Source organism: Macrosteles quadrilineatus, unplaced genomic scaffold (assembly GCF_028750875.1).
Source record: "Macrosteles quadrilineatus isolate MER2022 unplaced genomic scaffold, UCM_ALF_1.0 Scaffold_4__1_contigs__length_99947679, whole genome shotgun sequence".
In the NCBI taxonomy this organism is placed as follows: domain Eukaryota; kingdom Metazoa; phylum Arthropoda; class Insecta; order Hemiptera; family Cicadellidae; genus Macrosteles; species Macrosteles quadrilineatus.
Genome location: NW_026542597.1, coordinates 44,692,181 through 44,711,164, shown reverse-complemented (window position 1 = coordinate 44,711,164; position 18,984 = coordinate 44,692,181). Strand labels below are relative to the sequence as shown.

The 18,984-nt window shown below is 36.9% G+C and overlaps 1 protein-coding gene across 2 annotated transcripts in view; it reads left to right on the top strand.

Moving 5' to 3' along the window:
- The first annotated feature begins 1,648 nt into the window (after positions 1 to 1,648).
- LOC128991280 (ethanolamine-phosphate cytidylyltransferase) overlaps positions 1,649 to 18,984 on the top strand; it is a 44,163-nt gene continuing 26,827 nt past the window's right edge. The window contains exons 1-2 of one of the 2 annotated variants that reach the window (XM_054414031.1): positions 1,649 to 1,886; positions 17,738 to 17,875. In XM_054414031.1, the coding sequence (XP_054270006.1) occupies positions 1,840 to 1,886; positions 17,738 to 17,875 (185 nt within the window). In that variant the 5' untranslated portion in view covers positions 1,649 to 1,839. The remainder of the gene's footprint in view (positions 1,887 to 17,737; positions 17,876 to 18,984) is intronic. The other variant, XM_054414032.1, reaches the window with a different exon arrangement.

The window sequence follows — 18,984 nt, the reverse complement described above, 5'->3', positions numbered from 1 at the left end:
ATACTGCAGTAAAAACAGTCGTTTTTAATGCATGCGTTGCGGGTCTAAAGTAGCATTTTTCCTACTCTTTAGGGAGTAAAAATCGTTTTTAGCCTCTATAGAATAAACATTGTAAAAATCAGCTGTTATCAACTCAGTTGTAAATTTCTATTTTAAACGGTTGCATGTATCGATTCGTGCTTCGTAATCATTTCAACCTACAGTCTACAGTCTCTTCCCAGAGTATTTTAGCATTGCAGATAATCCATTCCCACACTCCAACACTGCTCACCTTTACTACTTCCTTCACCACCCCCTACGTCGTGGACCTGTTTCCCTCTCTTCCCATAGCATTTTAGGATTGCAGATACATTAATGTAATTGCCAAAGACAGTTCCCACACTCTGCACTGCAAGCCTTACTACTTCCTTCACCATTTCCTCTACGTCATAGACCTGTTTCCTTCCCTTCTCAAAGCATTTTAGGATTGAAGATACATTAATATAACTGCTACAGACGGTTCTCACACTATGTTTATACTTTACTACTTCCTAAGCCACTTCCTACATCATGACTTGTTTTCATCACTTTCCAAAGCATTTTAGTATTTTAGATACGTTAATCTAATTGCCACAAACAAAGCCCACACTCTGCACTGCTAGCCTTTACTACTTCTTTCACAATTTTCTATGTCGTGGGCATGCTTCCATCCCTTCTCATAGCATTTCAGCATTGCAGATACATTAATCTAACTGCTACAAACGGTTTTCAGTTCCCACACTCCACACTGCTCACCTTTTAATACTTCCTTCACCTCTTCTTACGTCGCGGACCTGTTTCCCTCTCTTCCCATAGAATTTTAAGATTGTAGATACCTTAATCTAATCTTCAAAAACAGTTCCCACACTCCGGACAGCTCGCCTTGCCTAAGTAGCAAAAATCGTTGGCAAATCATTGGCCCAACGTTTCTGTCGATCGATTAAAATTTCTGCCAACCAATTCCCAACCGTGCCGATCATTTCCCAACGTTGGGCCAACGATGTGTGCTACTTGGGTGACTACTTCCTTCGCCACTTCCTACGTCTCGGACCTGTTTCCCTCCCTTCCCTTAGCATTTTTGGATTGCAAATACCTTAATCTATTGGTCATAAACAGATGTCACACTCATCGGAACAACTCGCCTTTACTACTTCCTTCACCACTTCTTACGTCACGGACCTGTTTCCCTCCCTTTCCATAGCATTTTAGGATTGCAGATACCGTAATCTAACAGTTTTTGACTTTGGATACATATTCTACGTTATAAATATTTATTCATGTATCAGAGGAAGTATTAATTACGTAGCTCAGTAAAATTTACTAGTAGATGCCTGCAAGCAAACTGAAATAACACACTTTGTTGAGTTAGTTAATCCTTCTATAAAATAGTGTTATACATAATTGGTAGTGTTTCATTGGATGTTTAAAACGATGTCAGTGTTACATGTTAAACTTGGAGACACTGGCTGCTTACGGCACTTAAAATCAGGTGACTGACAAAAAGACAAGTCGTCAAGTAGATAAAAGTATAAGTAGAAGTAGAAGTAGAAGTAGAGGTTCAGGTTAGGAGGCGAGCCGAGGGGAGGAGTCAAGTTGAAGTTGGTGTTGGTTGGTTGGTTCGTTGGTTGGTGTGAACTGTGAAAACGTAAAGTAAAACTTAAAACTGTTGTCGTCTATTGTGGCACCACTAACTATCCTAATTTGATATTGATTTTTTTTTTAAATTGTGTTGACTGTTGTAATGATTGTAAATCTATAGTGTGATTTAAAGAGTACCCTTCTGATACTGTACCATTGTGCTGTATCATTGTATTTTTGGAGATGACGAATATAGAGAAAAACCCAGTTCGTGTATGGTGTGACGGCTGGTAAGTTAGGCTATTAATTTCTGGTTTTGTAAAATTCTAGCCGGATTATTCGTTTCTCGGCAGCTCCCATTCGATGTTGATTTTAATTTAACTAGGCTATGAGTAATTTCGTTTTATAGGTGCCGTCTTGGCTAACACTTAGCTAGGCAACTTTGAATAGGTTAGCCTAAAACCTTAGCCTGGCCTAGGCCTAGTTCTTGACTAGGCCTACCTAGGTGTGATGTTTGTGTCATGCATTTCACCAGCTTGGCATCTTCGGGTCCTCTTAATTTAAGTTAATTTCTCATCACTAGAACTAGGCATATTGTTTAGTCTACACACGTGTGGTAACTAGTATCGCAGTTGGGCTGATTGGACAGTTAACCCTCCAGCTGCTGATCGACTCGAGCGAGTCGATTGCCACACCCCGGCCGGCTGCTAGTCGATACGTAAGGTGTCGTTTAATCTAATCCACTCCGTTCCAGTTTACACGAAACTGGATTGAGTTTGGTATTGTTGTAAACGTCAGATTTCAGGCTTTCTCCCTATGTCTGTCTCTAACTCTTCAACCCAACTGGCTGCTTTGTAAAACGACTTGCAGAAAAGACATCGTTGCGCCAGCTGTCTGCTGTTTACAAACAGTGCTAACCTGCGTAGTTACCGACTCTGTTTGTTTGTGTTATCCAAAGTGGTTTCTAATGCAGTAATTTAGTGTTTTTACGTTAATAATGGATAGTAGTGACATCCGTTTAAGTGTTTTAGTGATCCTGATGAAGATTTGTTTGGCGTTGATAACGCAAACAACGATGACGGGAGTGATTTAGATTTTGACATTCCCGAGTACAAATCGGACTCTAATGATGACGTTTCTTTGGCAGACTTTTCCTCCGGTAGTGATGATAATTATAGTCCTCACACAAGTGAATTGGAGACCTCAGACAGGGAAGAAACGGCAAATGATGCCTATGAGCCACTTGGAAACTTAGGCCTAGATGAACCGGGTACGCCTCCTAGGCCTATGCCTACTCTTGATCCTTGGGTGAGGGTTTACCCTCCTGAACCTCACAAAGATGTATAGGATAAGTTTATGGTCAGGGATTCTGGAATAAATAAGGAGTTCCTCCAAGAAATAGCTCACCAATCAGCTATGTAAATTTATTTCTAACTGCAGCTTTTTGGCATAGAGTAGTTACTGAAACAAATGCTCACGCCACCAGAGTTCTCAATGAAAAAAATCTCACTCCAAACTCTAGACTAAAGAAAAGGAAACAAGTGACAGTGAATGAACTCAAAAAGTGGTTTGGGATATTATTGAATATGGGGCTCACTGTAAGAAAAAACCTTCACAGTTATTGGGATTCTAGGCCTTCTCAACAGATATCATTCTATCCGAAGACCATGCCTCGCGATCGATTCCTTATAATCACAACGTTCTTGCATATGACGTCAGCAAGAAATCTACCCAATGATGACCCTGATAATGATCCTTGGGTTAAGATCAGATGGATGCTGGATCATGTAAACAGGTGTTTTAAAAAATACTTTGTTGCTGGCCAGGAAGTGTGCATCGATGAGAGCCTCATTGGAATGAAGCATCGATGCGCCTTCATTCAATATCTGCCGAATAAAAAACATAAACAGTATGGGATAAAAAAATTCCAGGCATGTGATAGCAAGACCAACTATGTATTGAACATTGAATTGTACAGTGGCAAAGATTATTTAGCAAGAAATGATCCTGATGATGATCGTCTGTTTACATATCGTGTGGTGATGGAAGTGATGCAGAAGAGTGGACTCCTAGACAAGGGATATCACCTCTTCACAGATAATTTTTACACCAAAATTCCCTTGGCAGAAGACCTTCTAGCCAGAAGAACTTTTCATACAGGTACCATCAACAAAAAGTCTAAACATTTGTCAAAATCAGTGAAAAGAGCTCAGCTAGGGGAGCGAGAAAGTATCTATTTTAGGAAGGGAGATCTTCTGTTGGTGGGTTTTAGGCAGAAAGTTAGTAGAAAACCTGCTCAACAACAGCGTACTATGCAGAGGACAAAATTGTCACCAGTAAAAAGGGTCTTGTGGGTAGGAAACCTGAATTGATTCACAACTACAATCAGTCTTAGTCCAGTCAAGGAATGAGGTGTAGAGTGCGTGAGTTGGTAACTAAGCGATTCCTTCAGAAACTTGTTCAGGGGGCTTAGGGTGTTAACATACCAAAAGTCCTGACTCCTAGGAGGTGAGCCAGTGGGTGGAGGGGGGAAAAAGGGGGGGAGAAAGGTACGCATTTTGGGTTTTTTGATTATATCTCGAAAACTATCAACTTTTTGTATACTATAGTAAATTATAAAATTGAAGAAGATTAAATATTTTACAAGAAAAGTATATAATGTGTTTATTTTGGTTCAACAGATTACGAGTTATAACTTATTTAATTAATATCTTATCAAAATACTCCTTCCATAAGAAATACATGTAAATTAGTATGTGAAATGGGGCGAATCCTATCCGCCCAAAGGAAATATAACTGATATTCTGGAAATCTTGACAAAATTTCCAGTAATTTGACACTTTAATCATTAAAATTGATCCAAAATTAAGGCGAGGGCGAGGTAACAAAATGTCGAGTTTTGGTGTTTTTTTATTGGAAATATAAAAAAAACCTCAAATCATCCCGTTTTTAAACGCTCACCCTCGCTTTAATCATTGACAAAATTTCATGATTAAAGTGTCAAATTACTGGAAATTTTGTCAAGATTTCCAGAATATCAGTTAGCCTATATTTCCTTTGGGCGGATAGGATTCGCTCCATTTCGCATACTAATTTACATGTATTTCTTATGGAAGGAGTATTTTGATAAGATATTAATTAAATAAGTTATAACTCGTAATCTGTTGAACCAAAATAAACACATTAGCCTATATACTTTTCTTGTAAAAAATTTAATCTTCTTCAATTTTATAATTTACTATAGTATACAAAAAGTTGATAGTTTTTGAGATATAATCAAAAAACCCAAAATGCGTACCTTTCTCCCCCCCTTTTTCCCCCCTCCACCCCCTGGCTCACCACCTAGGAGTCAGGACTTTTGGTATGTTAACATCCTAAGCCCTCTGAACAAGTTTCTGAAGGAATCGCTTAGTTACCTGCTCACGCACTCTACACCTACTTTTGGATCATTCATTGACTGGACTATCTATGGGTGGAGTTGACGTGAGTGTTCAAGTCAGTTTATCACTTATCGTGCAACCGCCAGACTACAAAATACTGGAAAAAGATTTTTTTCAATTTTATTGATATCATTATGTTCAAATTTATATGTCCTTTACTGCCAAAACACCGACAAACCTAATGAGCAGGTATGATTTCCACGTCGATGTACTAGAAGCACTTGTTTCCTGTGATAGGCCTCCTGCGGAACCTCTCCCCGGACCTGCTGGAGATGGACAAGGTCATAGGATAGAACACCTGCCTAGGAATGCTCTCAGAAAATGTGTAGCAGTTTGTAATCAGGGTACGAACAAAGGCAGAACCAGGTTCTGGTGTCCTGGTTGCAACGCTGGAGTCCATCGAGAGTGCTACTCAAGAATGGAGCATTTTTGGAGGAATCCGAGGGCGAAGAAAAGGCCACTACAGCAAGACTCAGACTCTGAATAAGTTGTTAGGGTCCTATGAAAATAAACTTTAAATAGGCCTATGTATTCTTTTCAAAAACATGATATATTATAGTTTAGTGCGTGAAAAAGTTGTTATATACCGGTAACATTTCAAGCATAAAAAAGTGGATTTTCATTTTACAATTTACTGGTTCAGAGGACATCACCATACACCAATATATGAGTAATTCATATTTGTATTTTCTAATATATAATTTCAAGCCATTCTTATATATAATCATTACCGGTAGTAATAGTTTTCTTGGGTCTTATATGTCTTATGTATAATTTATGACCGAGGAATATGGCAACGTAAAAAATCACCCGAAGGTGTTTCTATCCATACATGAGTTATAATATTTAATTTTTTTTTTGTGCATTTTGTTTATTTACCTCAACCTATATAAATATTTTTATAAAAACATAACCATGCAATAATATGGTATGTTTTTGTAGGTAATTTTATACTGAACAAGAAAATAAATTATGTGTTATAGTTTGTTTGATTTATACAATTTATATAATTTATTTTTATTATTGCCGCAAATTTCCTAAAAATTGCTTAGCACCAAGGGCATATATAACTAGCAGTTGGAGGGTTAATGTGACAACGGAAATGTGGCAGAGTCACAGCGGGAGGTCTTTCTTCTGTGGTGTTGGCCAAGCGCCAACACCCTTAGTCCAAGGGGTAATAAACTTTGTTGGGTAGGCCTAATAGCACGACAAATAAAACAATATTACGTTGTGGAAAGTTGTACGCATCATCCAATTCGGCAGTCAGCTGTTGACATGCTAGGGCAAAGACAAGCGCGATAGCGAGGGCAGGGAAACAGCTGATTTCATGTTCCTAGTTGTCAAATTGTCTGCTAGCTACTAACTTACACAGGCATCAGCCATCAGCGGTAGCACCAGTAGCCTATTACCATTGACTATATAAACACTATAGTTCGGCCGCTTAGAAAACGACCTCCTGTAGCATTGGTTTAGCATTAGCGCGCAGGTCGTTTTCTATGCGGCCGAACTATAGTGTTAAAGTTTATATCAGGCCTAGTCAATGCTATTACTGAAATTCATACTATACATATTGTGGCAGATCTATTAAATGGAGAAAGGAGAAAAACGTAAGGTTAAAAAATGTGTCTTCTTGCTTGCATGACATAACAGGTGAAATGGGAGGTCTTAAAACAATTGGACACAGTTCTCGACGTTAAAATGGCTTTATAAAGTCACCAAACAGCTTTTAGGAGATAAGTATGGCTTCGTAGTCTACAGTAGGCCTATGTTTTGAAATTCATGAAGGCTAGTTCATCATAGTTTAATTACGGTAATTCAAATGTCTATCTAAATGGGAAGTTTTTGGACAGTTAGACACAGATATAGACATTAATAATGGCTTTAGAAAGTCAAGTAAACAGCTTTTAGGAGGATATGGCTGTAGCCTACTGTTCTATTTCTAATACAAGAATATTAAACACACATCTTGTTTCAACAAACTCTATTTCCAACTAAACCAATGTTTACCAAAACATGTTTTCAAAAAACATCTGTCAACCAAAGATATTTAAACACAAATAAATCATATGACTAAAAGAACATACTTAATACAACATCCCGCCTCAAGATGTCTACATCTTCATGAAGCTCGGTACTGCCTCGGTATCTTGATGGACCTTCCGTAATGGGTAACTGTGCCAGCGTCTGGACGATCACGTGAGTTAGACGGACAATTAAGGACCGTAGATGAACAGTTTGAAAGAATGCAATCTTCTCCGTAGTATGGTGCAGGAACTAAGAACTTCTGGTTTCGTCGAATGGTTTTCTTGTCAATGTCCACAAGGTAGGAACGTGGTTCGTTCAATTTCCTGACTACTTTACCATGTCTACGTAGATCTGTGATCCATACCATGCTTCCCTCTTCTAATTCACTTAAACCCCTCGTTCCATGTCGTTTATCAAATTGCATCTTATACTTCGACTGGTACTTATTCTCCCTCTCAAAAAAGTCTTTATTTTCAACAGGATTTCCAACCAAAGTATATGGAAGATTGTCTCTTATTTTTCTTTCTATTTCTTGAGAAATTCCAGGCCACCACATGGTTTCCAAAGCACGTTTCCTTGTTTTTGTGATTCCCAAGTGCCCACTGTGAAGCCTCTCAAGCATTTCCGCTCGTAGTTCATGAGGTATTATCATCCGAGTTCCTCGAAGCAATAACCCATCAATACAACTTAACTCGTCTTTCACGTTAAAGTATTCTTGAATCTCATTAGGTAAACTTGATTTTCCAGGCCATTCGTCTAAAATGTTTAGCTTGAGTTGTGCACATATTGGATCCCTCATTTGTGAGTGAAGTACTTTTGTCACATTTTCGTCTGTAGTGTTTATTCTAATCATACTGATTTCATGGACGAAGGCTTCCACTTCTTCTGTCAATTCGCCATCTTCATTAGCCGGAATAGGACATCTCGATAGCAGATCTGCTATGGCAAGGTCTTTTCTTGGGGTCCAGGTCATGCGATAATCGTATCTCATCATACGCATTCGGAATCGCTGTAGCCTCGGTGAGAGCTCTTCCAAATTTTGTCTTTTGAAAATTGAGACAAGCGGTTTGTGGTCGCTCTCAATTGTGTACATTTTACCCATCAGGAAACATTTTAAACGGTCACTTGCCCAAGTGCACGCAAGCGCTTCTCTCTCAATGTTACTGTAGTTTTCTTCAACAGGCATTAGAGTCCGAGATATATATGCCACAGGTTTCTTGTTTTCTCCTTCAACTTGTAGTAAAACCGCTCCAAGACCTTTTTTTGAAGCATCACAAGAAAGAATCGAGGGCTTTTCCGGATCGTAAACAGTTAAACATGGCTCTGATGATAAAATCTGTTTCACTGTGACAAAAGCTTTTTCCTGAGTTGGTCCCCAAAAGAAATCTTTTTTAGTCTTTAACAAGCTCGTAATTGGCTCTAAAACCTCACTGCAGTTCGGAATAAATTTAGCCAGAAAAGTGATCATGCCCATGAATCTCTGGACTTCATTAGCATTACTTGGGGCTGGTAAGTCCACAACTGCTTGTACCTTGCTTGGATCAGGCTTGATTCCTTCCTTAGACAGCACAAACCCCCACAGTCTTCTTGCAGAACTCAGACTTCTGCTTATTCAAAGCGATTCCATTAGCTTGCACTCTCTCTAGAACGGCTCTAAGACACTCGTCGTGTTCCTCTTTCGTTCTTCCCCATATCAAACAGTCATCAATGTGCACTAAACAGTTCTTTGCCCCTTCTAAAGCTTTTGACATACGGCGCTGAAACTCTTCATGAGCAGATGTAATTCCAAAACGTACCTTACAGAATTTATACCTCCCGAAAGGGGTGATAAATGTTGTGTAATCTTGAGACTCCTCTGCAAGGTTCAGTTGCCAGAACCCGGAATTCGCATCGATCTTGCTGAAGTACTTGGCTCCCGCGATCTGGGACAATGAAAGTTCAATCTTTGGAATGGGATAAAACCGACGTTTCACACTGTTGTTGAGTTTGGATAGGTCCACGCAGATCGTAACCCCACCTCTCTTTTTTGCGCAAACTACCATTGGTGCGCACCAATCAGTCGCGTGTTCAACTGGGACAATCACTCCTTTTTCAAGCATATTCTCTAACTGCTCTTTCACCTTGCTTTTTAAAGGTATTGGTACAACCCTGGGGGTAGATATAGCATAAGGAACTGCATTCTCCTTCATTTCTATCTTGTACTCTCCTTTCATATTTCCCAATCCTTGAAATAAATTAGGGTACTTAGTAACCCAGTCAATATCTGATGAATCTACAGAAAAGATCCTTTTCACCAGGTTCAGCTCTTCACAGGAACGTCTGCTAAGAAGTGGAACAGTGATCTCCTCAGAAATATACGCATGATCATAAATTGATACACCCTTATGTTCAAGCTTCAGCCTTAAAGTTCCCAAAATATTGATTCGTTCTTTCTTCTTTGCACTGTACACAGGGGATTTGCACTTTCCTAGAGGCAGAGTCTTAATAAAATCGCCAAGAACTCCTACTGGAATCATGGTTACATCAGCGGCTGTGTCAAGTTTAAATTTTATAAGCCCTAACACTTGGTTTCCACAGCTTGCTTTTACCTCCTGGGCCCAGGCTCTGTCATTGTTTTCTATATTCCCGATGAAAATCTCAGGAACCTGTAGATCTCCACAGTCTGAAACTTGCTGTTCGATTTCTTTAACAACGTTTTTTTTCTCATCCACTTTTCGCGGTAGGGACAGCATCGAAAAAAATGTCCAATCTCGGAACATTTGTCACATTTGGCTTTCCTAGCAGGACATTCGGCCAGTAATCCGTGCCAATCATAACCACATTTCCTGCACTTCTTTGTATTTTCTGCATCCTCGATGTATTTCTGGTCACAAACTCCTTCTGTCCGATTCGGTTTACCGTTTTGAACTGACGTTTTATTTACCAAAAAAACATTAGTATTGGCAAGTTCACGTTTTTGGCGTTCTAGCTCCTCATGTTGGCGCAAGGTATTAATTGCTTTCTCCAGAGTCAATTGAGATTCCAGCTGGAGTCTATCACTCAGACCCTCATCTTGCATACCAATAATGAGGACGAGAAGCATCATCTCATCATTTAGTTCACCCCATGCACACGTTTTCGCAAGGCCATGCAAATCTGTTATAAATTTTTCAGATGGATCACTCCCTTGCTTGTGTCTCAAAAATTTTGATCTTTCATAAATTATATTCCGTCTTGGCACAAAGTATTCATCAAAGGCCCTAAGAGCCTCGTCATAAGTATTAGGTTTTGGTGAAAACGAATCGAAAATATCTTCACTTCTACTACCCATTACAAACAAAAGTACATCGATTTGCCGAGTGTCGGAAGTGCTATCCAGACCGCAACCCCGTCTGTACCTTTGAAAGCGATTCCTCCAGGAATGCCACTCATTCGGAGTAAAAGAGAACGTTTCTGGAGTTGGTAACGTGATATTGACCATTGGAGTAGGAGTATACATAGCTGCATCATTTTCTCGGTTCGTATGTCCCAATGCAAAACCTCGTGACTCATCTTTAGTCTTTCTAGAGTCCCTTTCTGAAACGTAGTTGAGTTCACTTTGGGCGTCGTCCTCACCGTTATCCTTATACCTGTGCCTCCGAGTATTTAGTTTTTTTCTGCCCTTACTTGACATTATGCGTGGTTTTAGACTTTCAGTTCGATAAAAATCCACTAAGCTGCCACCATGTTCTATTTCTAATACAAGAATATTAAACACACATCTTGTTTCAACAAACTCTATTTCCAACTAAACCAATGTTTACCAAAACATGTTTTCAAAAAACATCTGTCAACCAAAGATATTTAAACACAAATAAATCATATGACTAAAAGAACATACTTAATACAACACCTACAATATATTATATTCGTATTCATATTCAAACATCTTTATTCATCATAAGTCATGTACATTGGTGGTACAGTGAATAGTGTCAGAATACTTAAAATAAAAATACTATATCTATGTATGGGAGGTGGAAAACTCCTCAAAAGAATATAATGCTAAATTTATTAAATAATCTTTTAGAATTTTCTTGAACTTAGATAGGTTTGTTTCTTTTTTTATCAATTCAGGGACAAATTTTAGAAACTCGTTACCAGCGTATGAGGGTTTTTTTTTCAAAAAATTTTAACTTGTGAGGCTGGACAAACTCTCTTCTCCTCCTGAAATTATAAGAATGTACTGAATTTATTACTTGCTCAGATTCATTTTTTTTGCAATAAGAATTGTTTCATAAATATATTGCCCATAAACTGTAAAAATTTGTAGTTTCTTAAAATGTTCTTTTGCCGAATCATCTCTTTTAAGCTTAAACATAATTCTGATAGCCTCTTTTTGCCGCTTCAGAATGCTATCCATATTAAATTTTTTTGTTGACCCATATAATGCTAAACCGAATGAAAGATGAGAGTGGATGTGAGCAAAATATATACTTTTTAGGGTTTTCAAATTACAATAAAAGGACATATTTGACAATGCATAAATTCCGGAGTTACTTTTGGTCAAAACTTTCTGTGTGTGTTTATCCCAATTCAAATTTTCATCTATTGTTAAACCCAGAAAGTTGATCAGATTTTCTTTTTGAATGTTATTATTAAATTATTGTTGGCTCTTTTGTAATTTTGTTCTGAGCTGTTCTGAAATTTATAAATTTTGTTTTTTGTGAATTTAATAATAAGTTATGATTGTAGAAATAGTTTCCAATATTCTTTAATTCTACATATGTAAAAATTTCAGTTTCTTCTGGAGATTTAGATGATACAGTCAAATTAGAATCATCAGCGTAAAGACATAATATAGAATTTTGCTTGTAGGTTTTCCATGCCCTTAAGGTAACACAAAAAAAGCAAAGGCCCCAAAATTGAACCTTGTGGGACCCCAAATTTAATTGGTTGATAAGTTGATGATGATTTGATTATTCCATTATGATTTGTCAAATGGGTAATTTCCACAAATTGAGATCTATTTGTCAAATAGGAAGAAAACCAGTTTATAATATGTTTTGAGATTTATGAATGCAATCGTCATAGTTAGTTTTTAAAATTTCTACTTATTCATGACAAATAAATGGGAAAATGGGAGGTTTCGCAAACAGTTCTAGACGTTAAAATGGCTTTAGAAAGTTACCAAACAGCTTTTAGGAGGATATGGCCGTAGGCCTAGTCCACAGTGGGTTTTGAAATTCATTTATTTATTTATTTCCTCTCAACGGTTACACCATTTTACAGATACATGATTTGTTACATGTTGTGTCTAATAGTCCACAAAATATTAAGCAACAGTAACTACTCTAACCAATAAATATACAATAAATAACAAATAATATAACAATAACAACAGCTTAAAGAGATTTGTACATATTAACAATAATAATATCAACAATTATAGATCAAGTAAGTGTAGTGCTTGACGTTACAAACATGGATGATATTGACAAACAAAACAATGACGAAATGAACAAATTAAATTGTAGGACACTTGATTATGTATGAAGCCTGACTACATTGAGAAACAAGAAACAGATAATGACACAGGGATACAAAACAACAGCAACAAAAGGGAGATAAATAAATTTAAGTTTATGTAACTAGTGACTAGATGGAAAACAAGTTAGATAAGGAGCTGGTTGATCCTCGACCTGAAGACGTGAGTTGAAACGCCAAAAAAGTCGACATCAGCTCCAACTTAGCTCCCTAGCCGGTGTAGGCGAGATATCCCACTGTTGTAAGCATAATATGTTGGGAAGAACTGCTGTTTGAATATGGTTCTAGAGCGTGTTCCTCTTGGAGCAGTGAAGTTGATGCAACTAAGAAGTTCTGAGCAGTCCATGAGGCCATTAATTACTTTGTATAAGAAGAGAAGATCCAGAAACTTGTGTCTAATGCGAAGAGGTTGAAGGTTATACTGTATCTCCAGGTCACAAACTGGTGTTTGGGAGTATTGATAACCAAGTTTGAATCCCAACATCTTGATGAAGTGTGTTTGGACTTTCGCAAGCATTTCCAGGTGCCCCACTTGATAAGGTGTCCAAATTGTTGAGCCATATTCAAGTATCGGTCTGATCAGTGTTTTGTAAAGGACAATGAGAGAGTGAGGGTTGGTAAAGTCCTTTGTTGATCTATGAATAAATCCCAGTAATGAATTTGCCCTGTTAATAATGTTGGAAATATGCTCCGCTGGATTTAAGGTTGGTGTAATGATGATCCCAAGGTCCTTTACCTTATTCACCCTCGATAGTTTTGAGTCTTCAATATAGTAGTCAAAACCATGGGTTGTGGTCCTACGACAAAATGACATGACTTGACACTTTGAAATATTAAGAGACATTGCATTATTTTTACACCAGTTAACAATGCCATCAATGGAGTTTTGGAGGTCAACATAGTCATCCATGGATCCGATTCTTGAAAACACCTTGATGTCATCGGCAAACATGAGGAACTTCGTTGATATTAAGGCGGCAATATCATTAATAAATACATTGAAGAGTAGAGGGCCCAAGTGTAAACCTTGGGGGATACCTGATAGTACTGCAAAGGGAGGGTAGAGGGCTCCATCAAATTTTACTACAAGTTGTCTATCGCACAGGTAGCTTTCAAGCCAGTTTAGTAGTTGCCCAGAAACTCCATATCCAGCTAGTTTGGCAATTAAAAGGTGATGATGTACTTTGTCAAAGTCCAATTAAATACAATCCACCTGGTAAGATTTGGTGAATGCCGTGTTGATGTACATCTGGAAGAGTAGAAGATTTGATATTGTTGAACGTCTGTGAAGAAAGCCATGTTGTTCGTCTCTAGTGAATTTTCCCAGGTGAAAGTACAGGTGGTCAAGAACAATACTTTCAAACACCTTAGCTAGTGTGGGCTGAATGACTATAGGCCTGTAGTTTTTCACGTCTCTTTTATCTCCAGATTTGAATATGGGCATGACAAACCCTTGCTTTAAGTTGGAAGGAAATATTCCATTAGCTAGTAGTATGTTGAAGAGGATCGATAGGTGGGGGGCAAGGACGGGAGCACAGTATTTCAGCACTATTGGTGGAATGATGATTCATGAATGCAATCGTCATAGTTTAATTTTTTAAATGTCTACTTGCTTATGACAAACACAACAGGTAAATGGGAGTTTATGGACAATTGGGCACAGTTTTAGGTGTTAAAAATGGCTTTAGAAAATCCCCAAACAGCTTTGAAAATTCAAAATTTTCCCCCTGGCTTTAAGCCCCCCGGTAGTCCCCTCCTTGACAAATTCCTAGAACCGCCACTGTGAACTTGTATAGCCTAACCTAATATAATATGTATCAGGCTGCTTGGTGTACATGTATCATAATATAATTAATAACATTTTTAAATTGCCCAGACACTGAATGAAGCCTAGATTCATGATTAGTTGAAGGGTGCAGGTGTCAGAAAGCCACTTTGTACCCTTTATTTATTAATTCTAATGTAAACTCCTTAACCCTATCAGGACGATTAGGCCTGGTTTATGATCAGCTGATCAATCTCTGTACTTGACAGGTGGGGTTAGGTAGGCTTTCACACTTCACTACTCACTTTCACAACTCAAAACTAGTCTTTAGTTGTCATCAGTGGTGCCAAGGCAAAGGACATTTTGTGAGATGTATTAACAATTGAGCTACAGTACCAAGGAACTAAAAATTACTTTGGCCTATTAAAATAAATTTTATTTGAGTTAGGAAAACCTTTTTCTTTATGAAGAAACCTGTTCAGTTAGGCCTAGGGTACATGTGAAAATATTTCTCATCTTTCTGGTTACCTGTTTTCAAAATGTCTGTTATCGGTTAAAAATTACCAACAAATTTGATGCAAAGGGTAAAACTAGTAAAAATCTAATTTTTGTGAAGCTGGACCTTGCCACGTTAACCATAAAAGGTGCTTGGCAAGTAGGCCTAAATATCTCAATAATACAAAAAATCAATAGCCAACCAATGTCAGCGTTGACAAAACATCTAATGTGGCCACCGTTCAAATTGCGCTTTTGATTTGTAAAACTATTCACACCATATTTATATTTGCCAGGATAATGTGATTAATTTGTCAACCTTTTCTTTGTGATTGTAAGTTAATGTTAGCTTATAGTCCCGGCATTATTGGGAGCATTTTTCATCACAATTGGTACAACAAATTTGTTTTGAGTTGTCTATTTTCCTAAGCTTTAATTATTATTGATAATGAGTACAGTAATCCATTAAAACATTCTTCAACTGTCTTGCAAAGGTAGGTGGTTAACGATATGTTTACAGTTTAAACCCAAGACTAGTGTACCTGTTGCTCGAATTCGAGCAATTGCGAAGCATTACAGGCGACTCAAAGATTATGGAAATACTCACGATCTACACAACAGTTAGATATAATAAAAATCTTTTGTAAATATCTTATCTTTTTTCAAAAAGCTGATCTTGTTTTTTAGTGTTTTTAGTGCAAAAAAAAACATTATTTCTATTTCTTCTACTTGGTTCTGTTCTATGACTTTTTCTATGTTTCCATTGTTTGCAAATCGGTATTTAAATGATTGCTCAAGAAATGTAGCACAGTGTTAATTCAGTTTTATTTTTAGCCTATATCAAACTGTCCAGGATTTCTCACTCTTTTCCATTGTAATAATTACATTAACCCAAGTTTTGTCTACAGATGCAATATGCCAAAGAATATCACCTACGTACAATCTCCAAGAAGTGGTAAAAAAGGCAGAAACCAACCCATACAATAGATATAAGTTAACTCCATAAGAAATAATTTTGAAAGTTACTGTGATATTAGGATTTTCCACTGATTTGGTAATAGAACATTATATTGAAAAACATGACACGATGCAGAAGAAAATCAATTTTAAAATCAGAAAAATCCATTGCAAATACTGTACTTCATTTTGACAAATTCAATAAATCACAATTTAAATATTAACAGCTGTTGCATTAAAAAGTAGTGTAGAATTATGCATATGGTCGTAATGTAAACAAATCTGGAGGCAACTTTAAAGGCTTCTGGGGCAGAGCCCCAAGGAAATAGACCTCGTTCCTCTTTTGATGGCTCATCTACAGACCAAGACCTTTCTTTAGAGACCCCTACCAAGTTTCTATGCCCAGCCGTTCTCTCAAATTAGCTGTGACAAAGACCCCGTTTTCCTCCATAAGAATAACATGGGATGGGAATTCAAAGGCCACTGGGGCAGAGCCCCAAGGGAATTCACCATGTTTCTCTTTTGATGGCTTATCTACAGACCAAGACCTTTCTTTAGACACCTCTACCAAGTTTCTACGCCCAGCCGTTCTCTCAAAATAGCTGTGACAAAGAAAAACAGTTTCAAATTAATATATTGACTAGTGTACCTGTTGCTCGAATTCGAGCAATTGCATTACAGGCGACTCAAAGATTATGGAAATACTCACAATCTACACAACAGTTAGATATAATAAAAATATTTTGTAAATATCTTATCTTTTTTCAAAAAGCTGATCTTGTTTTTTTAGTGTTTTCTACAAATTTTTCCCTCTCATAGTCGCATTAAGTTGTCTATGATAACGATTATAAATTTAAAAAAAAACATTATTTATATTTCTTCTACTTGGTTTTGTTCTATGACTTTTTTTATGTTTCCATTGTTTGCAAATCGGTTATTTCAATGATTGCTCAAGAAATGTAGAACAGTGTTAATTCAGTTTTATTTTTAGCCCATATCACATTGTCCAGGATTTCTCACTCTTTTCCATTCTAATAATTACACCAACCCAAGTTTCGTCTACAGATGCAATATGCCAACGAATATCACCTACGTACAATCTCCAAGAAGTGGTAAAAAGGCAGAAACCAACCCATACAATAGATATAAGTTAAAAAGAAATAATTTTAAGAGTTACTGTGATAATAGGATTTTCCACTGATTTGGTAATAGAACATTATATTGCAAAACATGACACGATGCAAAAGAAAATCCATTTTAAAATCAGAAAAATCCATTGCAAATACTGTACTTCATTTTGACAAATTCAATAAATCACAATTTAAATATTAACAGCTGTTTCATTAAAAAGTAGTGTAGAATCATGCATATGTTCGTAATGTAAACAAATCTGAAGAGGCAACTTTAAAGGCTTCTGGGGCAGAGCTCCAAGGGAATTGACCTCGTTCCTCTTTTGATGGCTCATCTACAGACCAAGACCTTTCTTTAGAGACCCCTACCAAGTTTCTACGCCCAGCCGTTCCCTCAAATTAACTGTGACAAAACCCCCGTTTTCCTCCATAAGAATAACATGGGATGGGAATTTAAAGGCCACTGGGGCAGATCCCCAAGGGAATTCACCATGTTTCTCTTTTGATGGCTCATCTACAGACAAAGACCTTTCTTTAGACACCTCTACCGAGTTTCTACACCCAGCCGTTCTCTCAAAATAGCTGTGACAAAGAAAAACAGTTTCAAATTAATATATAGATTATTTCCTTTGAAATACATCAATTACCATCAAAAAATTACATATACAACAAGCTAAGGTTAACATGCCTCTACCCACATAGAAATCTGTCCCTTCCCATCAATCGATCCAGAAATCTCGCTCAGACCCTGACCTCATAATTTTTGTCTAAGCAAGGTTTTAATTTATAACCACCAAATTATAATTTAATTGTTATTGTTTTAGCTATGACATGGTGCACTTTGGCCATGCCAATTCATTGCGTCAAGCAAAGCAACTAGGGGATTATTTGATTGTTGGAATACATACTGATGAAGAAATCACAAAACATAAAGGACCACCAGTCTTTACACAGGAAGAAAGGTAAGGTTGTGCAAAAAAGTAATATACTTGGACTGGTCGGTGAAAGTATTAGGTAAGAGTCTGCTTATCCTTTGTCCAAAGAAAGCATAAAGTAGCTGAGAAAGTGTGAAAAATAAGCATTGTCAAGTAATTTGTTCCAGATCCTCAATTTGGATATGATATGTTTCATGATCAGTCATGCCACTAGATGGTGAAAGCCTGCGTGACTTCACTTTAAATTATTCACTTTATTATTAGAAAACATTTTTATCTCTATGTCAACAAATTATGAAAACTCTGACACATGACACTATTATCTTGAAGCAAAAATGAATAATACTTAAAACAGTGCTTAACTTAGGCCTAATACCGAATAATTTGTAAAATATGTATAAATGGTTAAATATGCTTGTTTAGAGTGTTTAACTAATAGATTGTTTATTATTGATTCTTCGTCCCATGGACCGATACAATAATTTGTATTTTATTATGCTCAATAATACTAGTTTAAACATCACTACTGACACTACACAGATTTACAAATTTATTTTACTTAGTAAAGTTGGATTACTTATGTGTAGCCAAATTCAACAAGCACATTGCCTGTTTCTTTAAATTTACATTTTTGTACTCAATGTAACCAAGATTTCCATAAATGTTATAAATGAATGATATAGGCCTAGTTTACTTTACTCAATTAGGTACAGGTATACGAATTTCTCCAATGCCAATGTTGTTTGCTACTATTGCTTAAAATAATTAGTGGGTCATGTTGCCTTCGTCAAATTAATATTTTAAACTATTCAAATCAACAATAGTAAACATTGCATGTTAATAACCACTGACATTCTCACCTGGGCGGTAATGGCACTGTTCAAGGCGAACCACTTGTAAACAGGTATTTTATTTCAATGAGTGGAACATTTTTCTACGAATGGAAATTTTTGACATCTAACTCCAGATGATTGATAGTATTCTTAGTTATAAAGATATGTTTGCAGTTTTAGTAAAAAACTGAAAGAAACAAAAATGTAGCTAGAAAACGTAAATTCAGTTATTTACAAAGATATATTTGTTGAAGACTTAAATCTTTATTGAGAGGAATACACAGTCAATTAGAAAAATTGTTT